The sequence below is a fragment of the Dermacentor albipictus genome, chromosome 2 (genome assembly GCF_038994185.2).
Source record: "Dermacentor albipictus isolate Rhodes 1998 colony chromosome 2, USDA_Dalb.pri_finalv2, whole genome shotgun sequence".
NCBI classification, from domain to species: Eukaryota; Metazoa; Arthropoda; class Arachnida; order Ixodida; family Ixodidae; genus Dermacentor; species Dermacentor albipictus.
In genome coordinates, this window is record NC_091822.1 from 92,777,815 (window position 1) to 92,800,106 (window position 22,292).

Genomic DNA, 22,292 nt, shown 5'->3' on the forward strand with positions numbered 1-22,292 from the left:
CTTTTGGGCTTTTGATCGGTTAATGCTGATTGAGGGGTCGTCATTTTCGAGGAATAGGCGCTTAAATTATGCCACGCTTTGGTGGACTCGGGGAAGGACGTAATGAATCAGCAGCTTATGCGTCAACACGTGCCTCCATTGCACGTTTACCTGGTAGTAGACAGGGCCTCGGGACACACTTCTTTTTATTTACCTGACGACCAGGGGGAACGCACTTTTGATTTGGACCATAAACATTTTTACAACGATGCTGAAACCCCGTATTGCCGAAGAACAGTTTTACATAAAGCAAAATTGGTCTGGTCTATATGATGCTTTGAAAATGGCATGGTGTAAGTCACGCAATCCTAAAACAAAAGCACCGAATGAGTCCAACTTGCGGTAACATAACGAAATGGTTAAACGGGTTGTCATAAATATGTAAATTGCAACTATTAAGACAACTAAAGCGGACAAGAAATTTTATAGTTAGCAACGCAGAGAACTGTAGCATTACTTTGTGACAAGCACTACGACCCTCAGCATGTATATCGCAGTAACACGTTTATCTGGGCTAGTTCGTTCATGGCCATACAAAAGGCGCAGCGCGTGTCAGTGCTTGTGACGTGGTTTTGCGTTTCTTTCTCTCCGTCTTAATCGCGCCGCGCCTTCTGAAACATTTATCACGTTCGCCTGCTGCAAATTTTCTAGCAAGCGGAGTTTACAGAACTATAGTACTTCTCTTTTTTAGACAAACATTTTTTTTATTTCGTTCAGTAAGTTCTACTCCATAACTTTAACAGATTTACTCAGTTGCGTTGACCGGTAGGTTAATGAGAAGAATTCCGCGTTTTAGTCATGGTAGCCCCAACTAAAAGCTTTCGCTTACAAGATCCCTGGCCGATTCTACTAGCATCGCACCACTTACCGAGATCTGCGTTTTCATCTTAATCTAACATAAAACAGCCTCTATATATTCTCGATCCTTCTCACTCCCGGCCCTCATTATCCGCTCACACTACGGCAGGCATACTTGCCGTTCTATCGCTTATTGGGCGGTTTTCTATATATGTTATAGATTGTACGACATACTTATAGTAGATAATGTTATGGGCGTCGGTATGACGTCCTCTACTGAAAAGTGTCTGCCGAACGTGTACCCGGATTATTTCATTTTGCGGAAATTTCTTTACTGGCACCCGGGTCAGTACATAGCGCATCCGTTTTACGAACTTTCGGTGGTCTCTGATGCATTCCGAAAATAAAATTGGCAGGGTAATTACTATGTGAGGTTGCTTTCCTTATTATGTATATGTATTAATTTGCAGACCCAGGACCTTGTTGCTTGGATGGGGTCCTTGAACCTGGATCTCAACGACTTGGCAAGGCTGGGGACTGTAGACCCAACTGATATGATTGTACGTTGTGCTCTGGACTTCGGAGTGCAAGTAGTCTTTTCAATCGAGATCCACAGTAGCATTTTCCCGAATGCAAAACGATTACTTCAGGTGAGTTGAATCTCCTCTGCTGTATGCGCTACCCAAATTAATTTGTAGACGTGTGTGGCTGAAACGTAGCGCGCGCTTTAGTAGGTCGTGTGACTACATTTAATCGATCGAACAACAGGCTTTTACACCGAGAAAGACGACTAATGCCCCGTTCTTGCTTTTTCTTCTCAACAAACCCATCTGTGTAGGAAGCATGCACAAAGCTATTGTAAAAAAGCGAAACTACCTCCAGGTTATCTAAAACTAGAATATTCGTAATTCGAATACTCGTAATTCAAACACCGAAATAATTGGATACATTCGGGACTGAAACGTCTCATATATGCTGCTTTATATGCAACAATTTATTCCACATATTACGCCTATATGATCTTCAGTGTGCAACGACGGCTATAAGCGTGGAAATTGTGTCATTAGATTACGCAGTTGTTGCAGTTCTCATAGCTACCCCGCAGGGGCGTCTGCGTCAGCAGGCGTTTGGTGCGTTGCGACACCACGGACCCGAGCACATGAGGCTTGGACCCTCCCGCGTGTAGCCGTGCGCGGCTTAGCCGTGTCCGGGGAAAGGGGGATCCTGGAGGTTGAGCCGATGCCGGGTGCTCGGACCTATAAGGCCCCCCGGCGGAGGCAACACACCTCTTTGGCCTCTGCTTCGTGTAGACGGCACCCCCGGACTGACCCACCCAGGGGAAATCGGTAGTTGCCTTTTCCTGTCTCTCTCTTCCTCTAGTCTTCGTCTTTCTCTCACTTTTCATCTTTCCTGTCTTCTCCTAGCTTCCGCTTACTTCCGATTTTTCCAGGCAGCAAGGGTTAACCTTGTGTGAATAACCAACCTAGGTTATCTCATATTTGGTTATAGTGATAACGTACAGCTGGCGTTTGCAGGACATGTTCTTACAGTCCCTGTAGCGTCCCCTTGTAGGACTCCACGGTGGGTGGCTGGCGTTATTGCCGAAAATTCAATCCCTTTATGGCAACCTCTTTCCCTCCACTCCCTGATCGCCCTCACAAAAGAGGGCGCACCGATGAAGTTTTCCAGTTCCTTGGACGTCAAAGACCAAACTTTCCACGTTACCATGTGATCCATTCAGAAAAATCCGACAAACAAGTACGAAACATTTCCCCCTTTCTAGTTTCTAAGTCCTTAACTGACGTCCTTGGTCCAGGCTACAAGGTATCAAGGCTGGCAAGTGGTGATCTCCTGTTAGAGCTCCATGATCCGAAACAATACGAAAAGTTGCCCAGTCTAGCATCATTTGGGGATATCCCATTGACAGTAACTCCACACCGCACTCTGAACACCACCCGCGGCGTTGTCTCGGATGACGATCTGCTTCAGCTGACAGAGGCGGAGCTCCTGGAGGGCTTTAGTGAGCAGAATGTTGTCAATGTCCGAAGAATTAAAATAAGAAGGGATGGTAAAGAAATTCAAACGAAGCACCTGATACTCACATTCGGTTCAAGTATTCTGCCCGAGTCTGTAGAGGCCGGGTACATCAAGCTCCGCGTCAGACCATATGTGCGAAATCCCCTAAGATGCTTCAAATGCCAGCGTTTCGGCCACAGTTCGCAGAGCTGCCGGGGCCGCCAAACATGTGCAAAATGCAGTGCCCTTGAACACGCCACTGAAGCTTGTGATAACTCTCTCCACTGTGTAAACTGTGACGGGGATCACGCCACGTACTCGCGGTCGTGCCCCTCCTGGAAGAAGGAAAAAGAAATTGTAACCATAAAAGTAAAAGAGAACATATCGTTCAAAGAGGCACGAAGGCGGGTTGCATACCTGCCAAAGAAAAGCTTTGCCGAAGTGGTGCGTCAGGGGGCAGCGCCACAACGGCCTCCGGCGGCTATCCGACTCGCAAACAGTGAGTCGGCAGTCACGCCATCTGCGCCCGCGGCGGTTGCAGCTAGCGCTGCACCGTCAACCGAGGAGAAGGCATCATCGACCCCGAAGGTGGGCGCAGCCGAGGCTGCCTCAACCTCCCAGGTCCCTTCCAGCGCTGGCAACAGCCGGCGCAGCCAAATCCCGCAGGGAGCCCCATCCACCTCCGGGATGGTGGGCGCAGGGGTCTCTCCTTCCGAGGTGAGACTCTCTCGAAAAACTTCTCGCTCTCAAGAGCGCGTGTCCGGCGCCTCACAAGAGGCAATGGACACAACATCTATCCCCACGGCGCCCCAAGCGCCCAAGGAGCGGCGAGGCTCCCTCGAACGCTCCAAAAAAGGCAGAACCCCGGTTACAGGGCCTCGCAAGAGCTCTGTAATCTAAGGCATCACTTCTGTTTCCGTAAACTCAGCACAAATTCACTTTAAATATGGATACACAAATCATACAGTGGAACGTCAGAGGTCTTCTGAAAAACCTTGATGATGTGCAGGAAATCATCCACCAACACAATCCAAAAGTGCTGTGTTTACAGGAAACACACTTAAAATCTAAACACACAAACTTTCTCCGTACGTATCTTACGTTTCGCAAAGATCGCGATGACGCAGTCGCATCATCGGGTGGTGTTGCGATTCTTACTCATAGAAGTATTGCATGCCAACCTTTACAGCTACAAACGCCCCTTGAAGCAGTGGCGGTTCGAGTTGTCCTACTAAACAAACTCATCACCATTTGCTCCCTTTACATACCCCCGCATTACCAACTGAACAAACATGAATTTCACTCCTTGATCGATCAATTGCCAGAACCGTATGCTGTTCTTGGCGATTTCAATGCGCACAGCTCCCTGTGGGGCGACTCTCGTTTAGATGCGTGAGGTCGCCTTGTTGAACAGTTCCTTTTCTCTTATGGAGCGTGCCTTCTCAATAAGAAAGAGCCCACATATTACTCTCTTGCAAACCGATCCTTTTCGTCAATAGATCTTAGTATAGTCTCCCCGTCTGTACTGCCTGAACTTGAATGGGAAGTTACCGACAACCCTTACGGTAGCGACCACTTCCCTATACTGCTAAGATCATATAAAGAAAACGAATATCCACCATACGCTCCTAGGTGGAAGATTGAGACAGCTGATTGGGAGAAATTTCGATCTCTAACTAGTATCTCATGGGCTGACCTGTCTTCGTGAGGAATTGACGCTGCAGTCGAGTTTTTTACAGCATTCGTAATAGATGTCGCACATAAATGCATATCAGAATTAAAAGGCTTGGCCTGCAAACGGCGTGTCCCATGGTGGAACGACGATTGTAGGATCGCTCGTAAAAAACAGAACAGGGCGTGGGGGTTGCTACGCGCTTCTCCCACTGCAGAAAATCTAGTCAACTTTAAAAAAGTAAAATCCGAAGGCAGGCGAACCCGCCGACAGGCCAGACGAGAAAGTTGGCAGAAGTATCTATCAAGTATTAACTCGTTCAGAGATGAGGCGAAAGCCTGGAACAGGGTCAATAGGATAAGAGGGCGACAAGCACATGCACTCCCTTTGGTAAACACAGAAGGCGATACCCTACAAGATCAGGCGGACTCACTTGGGGAGCACTTTGAGAGCGTGTCAAGTGCCAACCATTACTCGCAATCCTTTCTGAAATATAAACAAATAGAAGAATGTAAGCCACTCATGAGAAAATGTCAACAGAATGAACCATACAATTGTCCTTTTAGCATTGCCGAGTTGAGAGCTGCCTTGAGCGCATGCAAGAGCTCTGCCCCGGGATCTGACAGAATCATGTATGAAATGATCAAAAACTTACATAAAGACACCCACCTTACACTACTCACACTTTTCAACATCATCTGGGATGCAGGGTACCTTCCAACCGCGTGGAAGGAAGCCATTGTAGTCCATGTTTTGAAACAAGGCAAAGACCCTTCCTCAGTGGCAAGTTACCGCCCGATAGCCCTCACAAGTTGCCTTTGTAAGGTGTTCGAAAAAATGATAAATCGGCGACTCATCTTTTTCCTTGAACATAGCAAAACTCTTGATCCTTATCAGTGCGGCTTCCGAGAAGGACGCTCCACAACTGACCACCTTGTCCGTGTAGAAGCAAATATCCGGAACGCATTTGTACACAAACAATTCTTCTTATCCATATTCCTCGATATGGAGAAGGCGTACGATACGACGTGGCGTTACGGAATCTTAAGAGACTTGTCAGAAATGGGCATCCACGGTAATATGTTTAATATAATAAAAAGCTATCTGTCAAATCGTACCTTCCGGGTAAAAGTCGGCAATGCACTCTCACGTCCTTTTACGCAAGAAACGGGTGTACCCCAAGGAGGCGTGCTCAGCTGCACGCTATTTATCGTGAAAATGAATACGCTTCGTGCTTCACTACCACCAGCCATCTTTTACTCTGTCTACGTGGACGACATTCAAATAGCTTTCAAATCTTGTAACCTCGCAGTCTGCGAGAGACAGGTACAGCATGGGCTGAACAAAGTGTCAATGTGGGCAGACAAGAATGGGTTTAAGATCAATCCTAACAAAAGCTCTTGTGTTCTTTTTACAAGAAAGAGAGGACTTATGCCAGATCCTTGCATAGAACTGCGTGGACAACAGATACCTGTAAACAAAGAACACAAATTTCTAGGTGTCATACTTGACTACAGACTCACCTTCGTCCCCCACATTAAACATCTCAAAGAAAAGTTTCTAAAAACAATGAACATAATCAAACTTCTATCCCAGACTACGTGGGGTAGTGACAGGAAGTGCTTAATGAATCTCTATAAAAGCCTCATTCGATCACGACTAGACTATGGCGCCGTGATTTACCACTCCGCCGCCCCAAGCGCACTAAGGATGCTAGACCCAGTCCACCATCTAGGAATCCGACTGGCCACTGGCGCTTTCAGAACGAGCCCCATACAAAGTTTATATGTAGAATCAAATGAGTGGTCACTTCATCTGCAGAGAACGTACATCAGCCATACATATTTTCTGAAAGTCCACTCAAACCCCCAACATCCCTGTTATAATACCATTAATGACATGACATGTGCTACACTCTTTCGCAATCGTCCGTCCGTAAGACAGCCTTTCTCGCTGCGTGTGAGGGAGCTTAGCGAAGAAATGCACGTTCCACTCCTCGAGCTTCGCCTAATGCATCCAGCCAAGCTGCTACCTCCTTGGGAGTGGCAGCTCATACAATGTGATATATCGTTCGTGGAAGTCACAAAGCATGCTCCAGAGATTGAAATCAAGATGCATTTCCGGGAACTCCAGCACAAATACTCCTGCACGGAGTTCTACACAGACGCATCAAAGTCACGCGACGGGGTATCCTATGCAGCCGTCGGTCCATCCTTCTCGGAATCCGACGTACTGCACCCGGAAACTAGTATCTTTACGGCTGAGGCCTACGCACTGCTGTCGGCTGTAAAGCATATAAATAAATCACAACTTCAGAAATCAATTATATATACGGACTCCCTCAGTGTTGTGAAGGCCTTGATGTCTTTCTGTAATCACAAAAATCCAGTATTTAATGAGCTCTACTCCGCACTGTGCAAAGCATATGTATCTAACCAACATGTGATCATATGCTGGGTGCCTGGACATAGGGGCATCGAGGGAAACGTTCTAGCCGACCAGATGGCCACATCAATCTCATTGCATGCTGTTAATCCTACTGCTTCGGTCCCTGTCACAGACCTGAAGCCTTTCTTAAGAAGGAAACTACGAAGCCACTGGCAACGCATGTGGGACGAAGAAATCAATAATAAACTGCATGTAATAAAGCCACAGTTAGGTTTCTGGCCTCTTGTAACAAAATGCCGCCGGACAGATGTGCTATTCTGCCGCCTAAGAATAGGACACACTTTTGGCACACATAACTTTTTACTCACGGGAAACGAGCCTCCAACCTGTGGCAGATGCGGGGAGAGGCTGACCGTCCTCCACGTCCTACTGGAGTGTCGGGAAGCCGAACCCGAAAGAAAAAAACATTTTCTCTTAGCATACAGGCACCACATCCCCCTTCATCCTGTTTGTTACTTGGTCCAGAACCACTCTTTGACACCAACACCGTCTTAGGTTTTCTGAAAGATGTTGTGTTGCATGTTATTAGCCCCACACGTTCGTAGCGCTTCCTCTCTTCTGAGGATGTCGCTGCGATAATTATTTTGAGTAAGCACATGCCTCTAGGCCCTTGTGGTTCAAGGGCTCTGGCGAGGCTGCAGTGCTGTAAGCAATTTAACGTCTCGCATATTTTAAACAATGCACCATTCTTTTACGATGGATTTTAATCTTCGCAGTCTTCGTCATTAATCATCGCCATAATTTTATAGCACGTAGATTTTACGCACTCTACAGCGACAATTTTTAGGCCATTTTACAGCCAAGTCACATCTCCATAATACATCGTCAACATCACCACTTGTCATGGCGCTCTTTGGCCAAACCTGGCCCTTGCGCCATTAAACACCACATATCATCATCATCTCATAGCTAGTAACACCGCTTTGTAGACTTTCGTGTACTGTATTGTGCTTGCGTCACACGCATTCTTTGCTGGTAGAATTATGTGCATATTTCTTGCGTATGTTACTGTATTTGGCCTAGGGTGTGTGTCACACAAAGTATGTGCAACATTACCTCTAAAGGCCACATTTTCAGGAAATAAAAATTCGGGCATCAGGGACCCTATAACGTAAAACTATTCCAATATGTTTTTATTCCGTCCTCCTGACGACAAATTTGCGTAACCGCCGACGCAAGCATCGAGCGGTCACCCCAGGGTTGTCTGAACAGACCAATGAAACGCTTCCCTCGTTCATAGGAAGTTGGCTTTAGGAGGCTGCTGCTCTTTAGACAGGGGATACAGGGTGTTACGAACCTTGCGCCTTTAGAAAATCTGTCCTTTCTGGCGACTGTGATTGGTCCGCTTTTCTTTACTTAGCTTGTGGTGGCTGGTCGAAAATCGCGGCAGCATGAAACGTAAGCTTAAGAATGACGCTGAAATGGATGCTCAGCAAAGAAGGGTTGGCAGAACGAAGTCGTAAACCTGCCGAAAGTGCTCGAAAACGTAACACGGCCACGCCAATAAGCTTTATTATACGCAAATAAACCCATGCTCTCCGGCAGGTGCCAATCGCCAGTGCCTGAGCAATCGGCGGCAGCCATCTTTTATTCCTTTCGGAACGGGGCAGCCTGTGGCTATTCAGAAGAAAATTCAGTTTTGTTCGGCATATTAATGCATCTTCAATGCGTACACGTTACTTTGACGCGGTGAGTTTTTGCAGTTTTGTGACATCGCATGACAGGCAGGTGATGTGAGTGCAGCCCCAAAACTTGTTACCAATAGCCGAGAACTAATGGCGAAAAGGGTCGAATCAGAAATAACTATTTTTCTTTTGTTCGGTCAAATCATGCATAATCAGTGTGTACACGCCATATCAGATGGGGAGCTGCCACGGTTTTCGTGACGTCGCATGACAGACAGGTGAAGTGGGGGTGGGCCTAAAAAGCTTGTCACCAATCGCGATGGGCTGATTACAGAATCGGAATAGAAACGTTTGGAATAGTTTTACGTTATAGCGCCCCAGGTTGCTTAAACAGAAACTGAGAGCCTAATTTTATTCAATATAGGAGCCAAACTAAGCACTAGAAATTATTTGCAAACAACGGCCCCTTTTATGCATTGAACTTGTGTAACTCACTTTCAAGGTAAGAAAACTAACGTATCCTTAACTTGGCAGGTGCGAAAAACAGCAATCATATTTTACAAGTCATCGCTCGCAGGCCCATGCTGGCCACACCACAGACCACATTTCTGTCATCCCGCACACTGCAGTCCACATGCTTTGACACAATGAGCAGGCAATGCGTATATATTAGCCAGAATTTTCTACTTGCAACTCCGCATCAATTCGTGCTTGCGTTAGGAACCAACAAAATGCCCGGAAGGCTCGTAAATGGTTAATAAAACAAGCTAAAATGCTTGCCAAATTTATTCAATGCAACAAACGTTCACGAAAAGAAGAGTTGAATAACGTTCTTTTAGAAATATTCGCTCTCTATCAGCAAGTGATTTGTAACTTTTGAATGAAACTTTGTTTGAAATAGTAATTGTAATTTTCCTAATTATTCCTCACTTTTATAACAATAGTAGCCTATGGTTACTATTTGTATGTTTTTGGCTTCAGTCTTCAACATCTTAATGCCCAAGAATAAGCTAGCAGGCTGAACAGGAGCGTTCATCATAGAAAGGAGTGAACGCAGCAGTTCTGCATTTCTGGATGTGTGACGCATTCACGCACTCATCATTTCTTTAGTGGGTGTCATTCAGAACGTGCGAAATTTTTGACCAAAAAAAAACATATACAATTTTTCCGGCACCACGCATGAGATGCATTAGGCTTGTGGCAAAGTGCGGTAACCGTAACACAGTGGCTACAAATCCTTAACTGTGCACAATAACACATACTTCGCCCCTTCCTGTCTGACGCTATAACATCATGTGTGTTGGTATATCTTGAAAGTGTCGCACTGCACTTTTTTGTTTTGCAGGCTTTCTTTTAAGCTTGCCAAATGTTTATACGTATTGAGCAGCAGAAAAGCTGGTTCGTGAAATTTTCAGTATGGTGTGCAATATTCTCATTGACACTTTTGCTGTAAATGTATCGCATGAGAAGTAGAATAAATACTAATAACTAATTAAGTAATTCGGCTAAATACTAAAACGTCGCCAGACTTGCTCAGAGCGACGGCAAAGAACATTAATTTGGTTTAGCATGTATACGTAGCCCTTGCATATTTTTAAATGTCAGCACCAGATACGTGGGACACGTGGCATAAATAGTTATGTGTGTTATGTAGTTATGTAGCATATGTAGCATATGTATATGTAGGCAAATGCAGTGGCAGTCACAGCCTTGCAAAATCTAAGCTCTTTTTAATGCTGCGCTGGAGAGGGCTGGCTGATAAATGTTATTTGATTTCTCTTGATATTCTATGCATTACTAATAACCGTCGTCATCTGGTCTGTCATTCCGCTAAATTTCGCCCAGCAGCAGTGTTCATGAAATCGTTCAACGATAATAAAGTTGAGTGTTTACGACGTGCCGTTGCACGTCGGTCGCATGCGTCGCTTTGCATTAGACATACTGGCGAGGAAAACGGGTTGAACAGCAGGCGCCGCATTTGCAGGCATTGTATAACAACAGTTAAAAGCAGCCGCCTTGGCGACGTTAAGTGGCCGTTATCAGCCTATCGTATGTACTTTGATGAAAAGACGTGAGAACCATAATTTGCATTGTTACTGCGGCGGCGGAAGAAGCCGAGAAGTACGGTGGTGCAAACATTGGCCCGCACTTCGCTCAATGTTCTTGTTGTGGAATTTTTTTGCCACCCCTGAGAACCTGGCGTCGATCGACGCGTCTTATCGCCACGACTACGTGGATGCGCATTTTTGCCGGTGGGTCCATTTTTTGGATCTTTGCAAACTGTTTTCTGCGTGTCACGTAGAAAAGGTGCTAGCCCCTAACTCACGTTGTAGGCCCAGGCCTCACGCGCACGACTGAGTGTAGGCATGGCCTCCTGCTTATCTGTTGAAGGCATGGAGATCACCTCGGAGGAAGATATCGGATGGATGACAGCCATCACTCGCCGAAGGAGACGTGCATTAGCCGCTGGCGGAAAATGCGTTTCCATAAAAGATACAACCATGGCGGGAAAGGTAGTCGCCGCACGGCCACCTCGCACGATGTGCTTAAGGGCGTTGCTACCACGTCTAGAATCTCGATGCTACCGATGGATCACATCAAGATAATTGTCCGCCCACGCGGCGCCCTCGACGTTAAAAAGTTGAGCTTGGTACATTTCTCCCGAGCGCTGGCCATGGCGGCAGCCTTAGCGCCCAAAGACACGACAGAGGACACGTACTGTCCGAACAACTGTCAAAACATTTTGGTTTTGTCGACTCCGCGGGTAAAAAACATGAGAGTTTACGTCAAGGTACGTAATATCCATACGAAGGATGGACCCTTCGAAATGGCGGACTACACCGCCGCAGGAGAGGTACATGCACGGGTTTTGTTCACGGTATCGGCCTGGACATTAGCGAAGCGGAACTGAAAACCCTTTTCGTCAATCATCGAAATCCGGGATACGACGGATCAAGCAAACTACAGCTACGTAGTTATACGTCGGATCAAGTAAACTACAGCTATGGTGGTACTTTTTGAGGGACAACGAGTGCCAAATCACGTTATTTGTGGTAACGTGCTCATGTCCTGTAATATCTACCAATGACAGATAGATGTGTGCTGCGGCTGTGGTGAAATCGGACACAGATCCGCCATGTGTCCCAATCCGGAAAGTGTTAGAAAGTATAGGGGCTGTGGAATCACTTCCCCATGATCCCAAGTGTGCTATTTGTGGTGGCGCACACCCAACTGCGAACCGCAAGTGCAGTCGAAGGTTCCAGAAATCCCTTATATCGTGAGACAAAGGCACCGAAGACGCCAATGACAGCAAAAGCGCTATACACACGTGGCCGGCGACATCGACGACAGCGACGATTCCCAGCGCAAATGGATGATGCAAGAATATGGCGCCAACTCGCGCTCTCGCACGAGAGAACACTCCAGCTGACGAGGGCACTCCAACTACAGGAGGCATTCTCGATCCAGAGGACGACCCAGCTCGAGAGAGAGAGAGATAGCTTCATGTAGACGCCTGCAGAACGACACCATGACTAAATGACGCCGTGACGTGGGCCCTGACGTCTTCTCAGCGAGTGTTACTCCCGCGGTCGGTCGCCCTGAAGGGCAACGCTCAGTCGGTTTCACTCGGCCTTTGTCTTTCAAGAGCCGCCGAGACCTGCTGGACGGCCCAGGCTTGGCTTTTAGGTCGTAGCATTCCGCCGCAGCCGCGAGTCGCGGCGGAATCGCTGTACTTGTCGAAGCTTCATTGGGGAACTTGGTGCGATTCCATTGGATGTGCGTCAGGGTGGCCCTCTCCCGCTGGCACACGCGGCACACATCACTCACATATAATTTAGGGTATAGATGAGTCATTAACTCTGGGGTGGGTAAAGAACCAGTTTGCAATTGTCTGAACAGCACCGCCTCCGCTCGGCTCAGCCCCGGGTGCGAGGGTGGAAAAGTCCTTCGAGCCAGGCGGTGGAACTGTGTACGTTCGTTGAACGTCGTCATGCGGTCCTTGGCACTACACCACGTTAGACGGTCGGTTGCGGCGGCGCGGTTGGTTAGTGCTCGCGCCACTGCGTGTGCCGTCTCGTTGTGGTTATCGTACTTCTCGGACGCATCGTTGCCCGCGTGCGCCGGCGAACCACTTGATTCTAACATACCTATTCTGTCGGTGCAGGTCAGCCGAGCACACAGAGAACGCGCACAGCCTCACCACACACTTTGCCCTTTGCATAATTCCGCACTGCACTTCGCGAATCGCACTACACCGTATGGCAACCGGGGTCGGCAATGGCGAGGGCAATGGCTACCTCCTCCGCCTGACACGCCTCGTGGACCCGTAAGCTCGCCGCTGCCCTCGTTGCGCCGGACGACGCCTCGATGACGGTAGCTACGAACGCCGCGCAGTCTCCCTGGTATTCTGCCGCATCCACGAACCTTGCGTGCTCGTCCTTGGCGTGAAAGTCGATGAGGGCCTTGGCCCTCGCCGCTCTTCTCTCCTTGTTATACTCCGGGTTCATGTTTTTCGGGATGAGATCCACCCGAATCCGGTGCCGGGTTCCGTTCGGGACAGAAACGTCGCTACTCGCCGCTTTCGCTCCGGCCGTGAAGCCCAAGTATTGAAGTATGCACCTGCCGGCTTCGGTCATAGAGAGCCGCTCCAGATGGGCGGTCCGTTGCGCTTCCGCAATTTCCTCAAGGGTATTGCATACCCCCAGGCTCAGGAGCTTGTTGGTGTTCGTACACTCGAATAGTCCGAGCGCCGCCTTGTAAGCTCGGCGTATCAGGGCGTTGATTTTATTCCTTTCTCATTGCATCCAGTTGTGGAAGGCTGCAACGTAGGCGACGTGGCTGATTACGAAGGAGTGAACAAGCCGAATCAAGATTTCCTCCTTCATCCCGGCCTTGCGGTTGGCAACCCGTCTGATGAGATGAGATGATGAGACTCAGGTCGAGAGAATCTTGTGGTGTCGACTTGCAACCCCGAGGGTCTGGGGCAAGATCGAGGTCCCATTCACAGTCGACCCCAAGAGCAACCTGGGGCCTCGTAGTCAAGGGCGGTGGCCCTGGGATACCAGGACAACCGCCAAGGACAAGGTCTAGGAGTTCTAACGGTAGGGCACAGCCGGAACGTGAGCCAAATCCCCTAATACTTGCATTTCAATCCGAAAATCAGAAATTGAGGCAATAACTGTCTGAGCTCAGGGAAGCTTTCAAATCCTTTAAAGAAGGGTCCTAAACACCGCGTAGTGAGATGGAGACAACGGCTCCAAAACCCTTGGCCGGCAAACACAAACATAAAGCCCCCCCCCCCTCCCGTTCCCATTAGCGCAACAGAGGAGGTAGATTTAGAAACCACTGAGGCCGAGGAGATGGGAGAGGGTGAGGCACCCGCATACCCAAGAAAGTCAGAATAGCTGCAAGGTTAGCAACATTACACAGGACTCTGGCGAAAATCATGGAGCTCATCACTAATCTAGATGCTAGAATGGGTCAACTAGAAAGGCTCAAAATTAAGGCAAAGGCAAGCGCAGCGGCTGTATCAGCAGTCCAGGGAGGCACAAACGGTAGCCCGAGCGCGTGTGTAGGTGTTCCCGTAGTCAACCGATGGTATCATATTGGCTATCATAGTGGAATTTTGCAAGTTTCCGAAGGCGCAAGGCTCCCCTGCATCACCTCATTAGATAGGCCAAAGTTAAGCCGCACGTTATTCTCTTACATGATGCACTAGCTAAGGAGGATATCTCTCTGCTGGGTTACAGCTCCGAAACCTTGATCATTCAGGGGATCGGGGAATAGCGTCTTTGGTTAGAAAGCGTACGTCCTATGAAACTCACGAGCTTCCCAAGTAGAAGGTCGATCTAGAAGCAAAAATGATCGAAGTAATCCTGAAGAAAAAAAACAGCTAACATGTTTATAGCTAACGTTTATAGCTCTCCAGCAGATAGGAAAATGGATTTTAAGACCCTCTTGGGCCGCATTTCCCATACGGCAGATACAGCCCCACTCGTAGTGGCTGGGGACTTAAGCGCTCCCAATAAAGAATGGTGCTATGGTCATCAGAGCGTCAATGATACTAATTTAGCAACCGCAGCCAGGGAGTTAAAATTGCAGATGCTAACTTCCCCACTGCTACCTCCAATACCCGAGATGCAACCCCGGATATAACATTCCTTCGGGGAATTGAAGGCTCGTGGGACAATCTGCAGGATAATTTAGGAAGTGATCATTACATAATTAAGGTCATCGTACAGACACAACTACAACCACTAAGGAAATTTGAGTACGTGGACTGGGATCTCTTTCGTGAGTTGCGTATGGAAACCAGCATAAATGGCGAATCTTATGAGTAGCTTTTCGATCAACTAATGGAAACGATTAAGAAAGCTACTAAAGCAGTCTCAACAGAAATCTAAGTCCCAGAAATGGACTCCAACTAGCTCACATGCTGGAGGAGAAGAATACCCTTCTAAGCAGATGGAAGAGTCACACCCTTAATAGAAGACTCAGAGCCAAGATTGCCCAAGTCAATCATGATATTAAACGTACGCGGATCAACTCTTCCGTCAACTATGGGACGAAGCTTGCTCAGAAACAGATGACTGATTGCGCAGAGGAGGAAAATGGAATCTATTGAAAAGCCTCCTTAATGACAAGCTCTCCAGGGGTACTAGAAACCTCGCCATAAACAGACTCCTCAATAAGCAGGTAACTATAGCGCTGACAGCAAGAGATGTCACAAACGACCCCTCCAACATGTACCTGCCATTTAAAATATATATCATAACGAAGAAGAAATAAGCGAACCTTGCTCCGGAATATCGCAACCGGACTTGGACAGTGACTTCACTGCAGCTGAGATAAGGCACATGCTGTTTAATTGAAGTGGTAGAGCTGCCCTGGGTCCGGATAGCATCACAAATAAGCTTTCGCGAAACATGGACGATGATGCTATAGACATAATCACTGTCAAAATTAACAGTCACTGGAGATCCGGGATGGGCCCACCGGAATGAAGGAAGGCCAAGGTCACGTTTATACCGACACCCGGCAAACCAGTAACAAAGGAGAACCTCAGGCCCATATCACCTACACCCTGTACTGACAAGGTAGCCGAATATGCTATTCATAACAGAATAGTAGAACACATAGAAAACCAGGAGATTTTCAGGCACAATCTCATATGTTTTCGGAAGGCACTATCCAAACAGGACGCCATGCTCATGTTCAAACGTGCTATTATACACGGCTCTAGCAGGAACGTAAAGGGCCTCCTAGGGTGGGTCTTATCAAAGCATTTAATAAGGTGGCACATAAACATATCCTACATGAAATTTCAATCTTGAACCTGGGAAGCAAATTTCACAATTATGTCAGGTCCTTTCTGGCTAATCGGATAGCTCGGGTCAAACTCAAGATAGTCACAGGCAGTCCATACAATTTAGGCAACTGCGACACACCGCAAGGTTCGGTATTTTCCCCTGTCCACCTCAACATTCCATGCACAGGCTCTCAGAGGAATTGTCCAAAATCCCAAGCTTGGGGCGCGTCATACACGCTGACGATATCGCAGTATGGGTCCCCAGGGGGTCACTCGCAGCACTAGAGCAGACACTGCAGGCAGCTGTAGACATCACAGAGTCCTTCCTTAAGGGCACCAGACTCAGGCTATCATCAAGTAAATCTGAGCTGCTGCTGTTTAGACAGGGGATACAGGGTGTTACGAACCTTGCGCCTTTAGAAACTCTGCCAATTCAAATCTCAGACAACACAGGACGTGTCATACCCAGAGTACAGAAAATTAAAATTCTGGGTCTTCTCATTCATGCAAAGAGCTGTAATGCTACGGCCCTAAACCGTCGCACAGGAAAGGCCAACAGAACTTTGAGGCTCCTGGGCAGGGTCTCAAATGAAATGCAGGCCTCAAGGAGGACAATCTCATTGAAGCGTATGAGGCATTCTTCATCAGTCATGTCACGTACATTGCATCATACCTGAACTGGGGGAGAGGAGAGAAGGCTAAGCTAAACGCAGTTATACGCTCCGGACTGAAAAGGGCTCCGGGACTCGCGCATGGAACGACTACCGAACTCCTCAACAAGTTAGGACTTCATAACACTATTGATGAGCTCATTAGGGCGCATTCGATGCCACAAATTGCAAGACTCTCCAACACTATGCCAGCGTGCAACATTCTAGATGAAGTCGGAATACTGCGTCGAGGAAGAGACCTCTCTCAGTTAAAAATACCCAAGGAGGTGGCGACACAGTCATTTGTGGACCTCATACCTAGAAATATTTATCCTGTCCACAACAACGGCAGAACGGACACCAGGGCCAAATGCATTCTGGGTAAACTGCAGTAACAACAAAACTCGGCTCTTTTTGTCCATGCAACTAGTCAGAGATCGGGCAACCGCTGCGCTATTGCCTTGGTCGGTGAGAACGGTGAATTAATAAGCGCTGCGTTACTATGAACGAGCTCAATTCATGCCGCTGAAGAAGGAAGCATAGTATTGCAATCACAATGAGGAGAAGTTCCACGATTTTCTCCGATTCCCGTACAGCTATTAGGAAATACTCAGCCGGCTTCGTCTCAATGGAAGCGCATGAGTTACCTACACACAGTATTAATGCGCATAATTACGAGCAACTGGGTAGCTGACACCTAGTTTGGTTTCCGACTCATAGAGGGCCATTCGGTCAGCCCCAATGGCTGCAATCCTAACGAGTGAGCTCACCCTGCTGTGCGAGATCTCACAAGCCGCGAATCAGATCAGGAACTGCTGCAGGATGACTACGGCTCCTACAAAGACTGTAGGGGCTGACAGGACGGACTCCGGGATGAAAACCCAAACTTGGGGGTGATTTATTCTACATTATGTACAGAGAGGTGAGCGTCAATTAACATTCGTACAGTCATTACGGGCCGGCAGCAACTCGGACGCTGCGGCCCGCGGCAAGAAGTTCGAGAGAGGTGAATCAGGGAATCAGGGCATGTCCCAGAATGCTCAGGTCTCTCTGGAAGGCTTCTTATAAGCCCTTCGAGCACTGCAAGTCACGTCATGTTTGACCAATGGGAGAGTCCACTCCGATGACGCCACTTGCAGCCAATGGTAGGCGCCCGTGTCGCGTGGCACACCTGTCGGGGCTCTCTGCGGTCTTGCCACGCAGACTGGCAATCCACTTGTAGGCTGGAGAAGGAGCGGGGGGGCGCTCGTGCACCTGCTTCATTGTCGGATGCCCACCTGCTAATCCCGGCGGCGCAGGAACTTGTTGGCACGTAAACTTGTTGCCTCGGCCGCTTCTCTGGAATGCGCTTTCCTGCTTTTGCATTCCTCAATTAGCTGTGCTGTAATCCGATGTGGTCTGGGGAACTCGAAGTAATCGCAGGAACCAGCTCCATATCTAACAGCTCGTCCTCGCCCCGGTAGTTCTGAATGGCCGGTGAACTCAATTCGCTGGCCATGAGGAACGCTGAAAGAAGCTGCAGGGTACTGGGGTCGAGCCTCGTTTGACAACCCTCCGGATCCTGGGCCCTGGAGAACATACGTCAAACAAACCAAACAACACAGCGCTGCACCACGCGTAAGCGCAGGCTCTTCACCCCTGACTCGCCAGGCTATTACTGAGTCAAAATCAACCCTGATCTTTTATTTCCCCAATTTTGACAACAGTTCCAACCACCCTTCCAAACAGCTATCCATTTCTCCTCGATTGCCGACAAGACCAGAGTACTATTGTTGTTGCAAAACAAAAGGGTCGTTGACGATGCAAACAACAAATGAAAACAGCCGAACATAACATAAGTGGCCTAACTACACGAACAGCATGTTTCCAATCTATCGCAGTGGCGTACTTATCGCAAGTAATGGTGCCACTGAACAATCTGGTCAACCTCACAAGTACGTAATCACAAGCGCACTAGCCTTGTGGTCACTAAACAGAACGCGTACTTGCATTGTAGGCAAACTTTTCATTTACGCTTACTCACGTTTCTTCCCTGAAAGTCCTACAGGACACGTGACGTAAACAAACAATTAAACTCGCGGGACTTACACACTCCGCAGAACTCTTAAAATGATGCGTCTTCTACTAACTCTTTCCACGCACGTTCACTAAAGAAGTCAGAATACACGGCTGCCCTCACACACACACTAGCAACCCAGTCATAAAGTCTGCTTCCTTCCGTCCACACAGGACACGCGCTAATGGAACTAAGAACGCTTCTCCGTGCAAATCATGCACTCACTCAAATCTACGCGCTTAACCTTACAAAATTCAAAAACGCTTAAAAAGAAAGAAGGTTAAATAACACACGCGCTTTACGATAGGCCTCTCAACAATAACCTTGACCCTCAGGTTACTCACACACACACAAAAAAAAGCCTATCTACTTATTAATGAGCATCTCGCGAGACTACATGTTTACTTAAAACGCATCTTTCAAATCTCGGAGCTTCTCGAACGAAAACATAAACAAAGCTCAAACCTTACACATTGAAAGAAATCCTAGTCTCAAATCGCGAAAACATTCCGATGCTCAAAATAACAAAAACAAGACACTCCATTTCTACGGAAGGGCTCTTCGCCTCCCTTTCCAAACGCTTACGTCTGACTCATACTTTGAGTCGTACCCGGGGAGGCCGCAGTTTCAAAGCTACTCTGGCTACGGAGGAACAACAAAAGGGCTGATTCACTATCAGCTCCCCCAAGACGTTACGGTCTCCTGCCAATTTGCGTCCCCGCGCCCCGCTTTCAACACAAGCTCGATTGACCGCGTCGCTACTCCCCACCTGGTCTCGTCCTGCCACCTTGCGTTTCTTCGAACTGCACGCTGAGCTGTGAAAAGAACTACGGAACGACGAGGAGCTCAACTGCCTCGTGCCCTTTGTCCGCGTCCGTGCAGAACATTCTTCGCGGTCCCCCTTTGACCTGTGGCTCCAACGTTCTGGATGCGTCAACATCGTCCTAGACGACCGCACCTTCTTCCTCGCGCCCTGCCCTTTTGGGTTTCTCGCCATTTTTGGCGGCGCTACATTAATTACCGACTTTCGGTCTCTACCGCGCTTCTTTTTACGGCGCTTTCTCTTTGCACTCGCTTTCATGTCGCCTTCTCGTGCCTCGTGCTGGCCGGTACACATTTCGTCGGCCCGGATCGGTCTCTTACCCGCACAGTCTGAGTCATTCTCACTTAAATCAACACTCTCTCTGCCTCGACTGGCGGACAGCTCAACCGACTCTGGCACAATGCAGCAGGCTTTACTCGAGTAAGACAACTCGCACTCTTGCGAACTGCCCTCTACTACATTGCCCAGCGCACGCTGTGCATCGGCACACAGCCCGTCGGTATCGATCGCTGTCTCACGCGCACAGTCCGAATGATTATTAACTGAACCATCCCTCTCTAGGCTATCTAGACTGGCGGAGAGCCGCACCGATCCCTGAACAATGCAGTTGTTCTCTCGTGAGCTACGGAGCTCGCCACCCCGAGAACTATTCTCAACTGCATCGTCCAGCTCGCACTTCATTTCTGCACGCACATCTGGCTCTACATGGGTGCTCGCTTCTGTCTGGTCAGCAGTACCCTTTTCCTCGCTAGCAACCTCGCTAACCTTACCAGCGACGCACACACGCGGTAACTGTGCCAATTTGTTCGCAGCTGGCCTAGCTGTTTCTACAGTCATCTGTTGGCACAGCACCTCGTCGCTCTCCTTGCGGCCTTTAACGGCCTCTGTTGCCACTAAGGCATCGTTAGCAGCTAGCCTTTTCCCTTCACTTATGAATCGGCAGCCAATCTCACAGGCACTACTCTTTTCGTCGGCTTCTGGCGAAAATCCGCTCGATGCTTCCGCATCCTTTCGCTCTGTACTACCTACAGAATTCTCAGACAGCCGTTGTTTCTGTGCCAATAACTGATCACAATACTGTATCTCTTTGATCAGTGCTGCCTTCTCTCTCTCATACTTTTCCTCACGCTCAAGCTTACGTTGCTGATACTCCCGTTCGCGTTCATTCTCACGTACGTGACGCTGACACCTCAGAGTAAGTTCTTGAAGCTCCTGCTTCCGTTCATTCTCGCGTTCTTCACGCTGACGCTCACTCCTAAGCTCACGACGCTCTCGCAAACGTACACGACGCACACGCTCCTGTGGCTCCTGTATCACCTCCCAAGCAAGCTCAATGCTTTTCTCATCGTTGCCACTATCTTGAATCGCCTTTACGATAGCTGGCGTTTCCATCCGTTCGTCCGCCTCAACTCCCAAATCGTCGCACACCAACAACAAGTCTAACCTCGTCAACCTTCTAAGATCCATGGCAGCTGCCCCGACAGGTGGTTAAAACTGTTTTCCTTAATTAATTTGTGCAAACACACAATGCAACAAATTCCCGATTCCCAGAACTATCAAAATTGAACACACAACCTTTGAGTCTGGCGAATCATAAGGAAAAAAACCACGCGCTCACTTACGGTTGCAGCACCCTGCCATCCGGTTCGTTCGTCCGCTGTTGCCGGTTCCTTCCGGACTCCCTGGGTCGAAGGCTCGCTCCTTCTTCGATACTCCCAGTCTCTTCGGACCTCTTTCGACGAAGGCTCTCTCTTCTTCGCTCTTCCCGGTTCCTTAGGATCTCTCTTGACGAAGGTTTATCCGTAGCGCTGCTACCAGCTGATGTATTCGGAGGCGATCCTACCGCTGCCAACCAGATGTAGGGGTTGACAGGACGGACTCCGGGATGAAAACCCAAACTTGGGGGTGATTTATTCTACATTATGTACAGAGAGGTGAGCGTCAATTAACATTCGTACAGTCATTACGGGCCGGCAGCAACTCGGACGCTGCGGCCCGCGGCAAGAAGTTCGAGAGAGGTGAATCAGGGAATCAGGGCATGTCCCAGAATGCTCAGGTCTCTCTGGAAGGCTTCTTATAAGCCCTTCGAGCACTGCAAGTCACGTCATGTTTGACCAATGGGAGAGTCCACTCCGATGACGCCACTTGCAGCCAATGGTAGGCGCCCGTGTCGCGTGGCACACCTGTCGGGGCTCTCTGCGGTCTTGCCACGCAGACTGGCAATCCACTTGTAGGCTGGAGAAGGAGCGGGGGGGCGCTCGTGCACCTGCTTCATTGTCGGATGCCCACCTGCTAATCCCGGCGGCGCAGGAACTTGTTGGCACGTAAACTTGTTGCCTCGGCCGCTTCTCTGGAATGCGCTTTCCTGCTTTTGCATTCCTCAATTAGCTGTGCTGTAATCCGATGTGGTCTGGGGAACTCGAAGTAATCGCAGGAACCAGCTCCATATCTAACAAGACCCACTTAGTACTTTTCGCGAGAGCACCTCACACTTAGGGACATCTGGAGGTTTTTTCTCTCTCCAGAAGCTCAACCGAGCCCAGGCAGTCACATTCAGAATGATTCAAACCAAATCTTATCACACATCTTTTATGCTTAACAAAATTGACCAGGTTTTTCCCGCGGACTGTAAAAGTTGTAGACACACTCTGTGTCTATTTGCTCATATGTTCTGGCTGTGGCCCAACCAAAGGGCTTCGGATATCAACAGTGAGGAGGAGTGGAGTCGGCGCATATCCAGCGAAGGCCTCCAAGATCAACTTCTGGCCGTCCGGAGAGCTCATGACATTGGGAAAGCCGTTGGCCTGCCGGTGCCTACGTGGTCGAAGCCACCGACTTAGCCTGGGGGCTTTTGCC

At 48.6% G+C, this 22,292-nt stretch overlaps 1 protein-coding gene across 6 annotated transcripts in view; it reads left to right on the forward strand.

Annotated features, from left to right (window-relative positions):
• The window catches only part of LOC135902757 (uncharacterized), an 80,214-nt gene that overhangs the window by 18,930 nt on the left and 38,992 nt on the right, over positions 1-22,292 (forward strand). For all 6 annotated transcript variants that reach the window (XM_065432981.1, XM_070532983.1, XM_065432978.1 and 3 more), the window contains exon 5: positions 1,308-1,487. In XM_065432981.1, the coding sequence (XP_065289053.1) occupies positions 1,308-1,487 (180 nt within the window). The remainder of the gene's footprint in view (positions 1-1,307; positions 1,488-22,292) is intronic.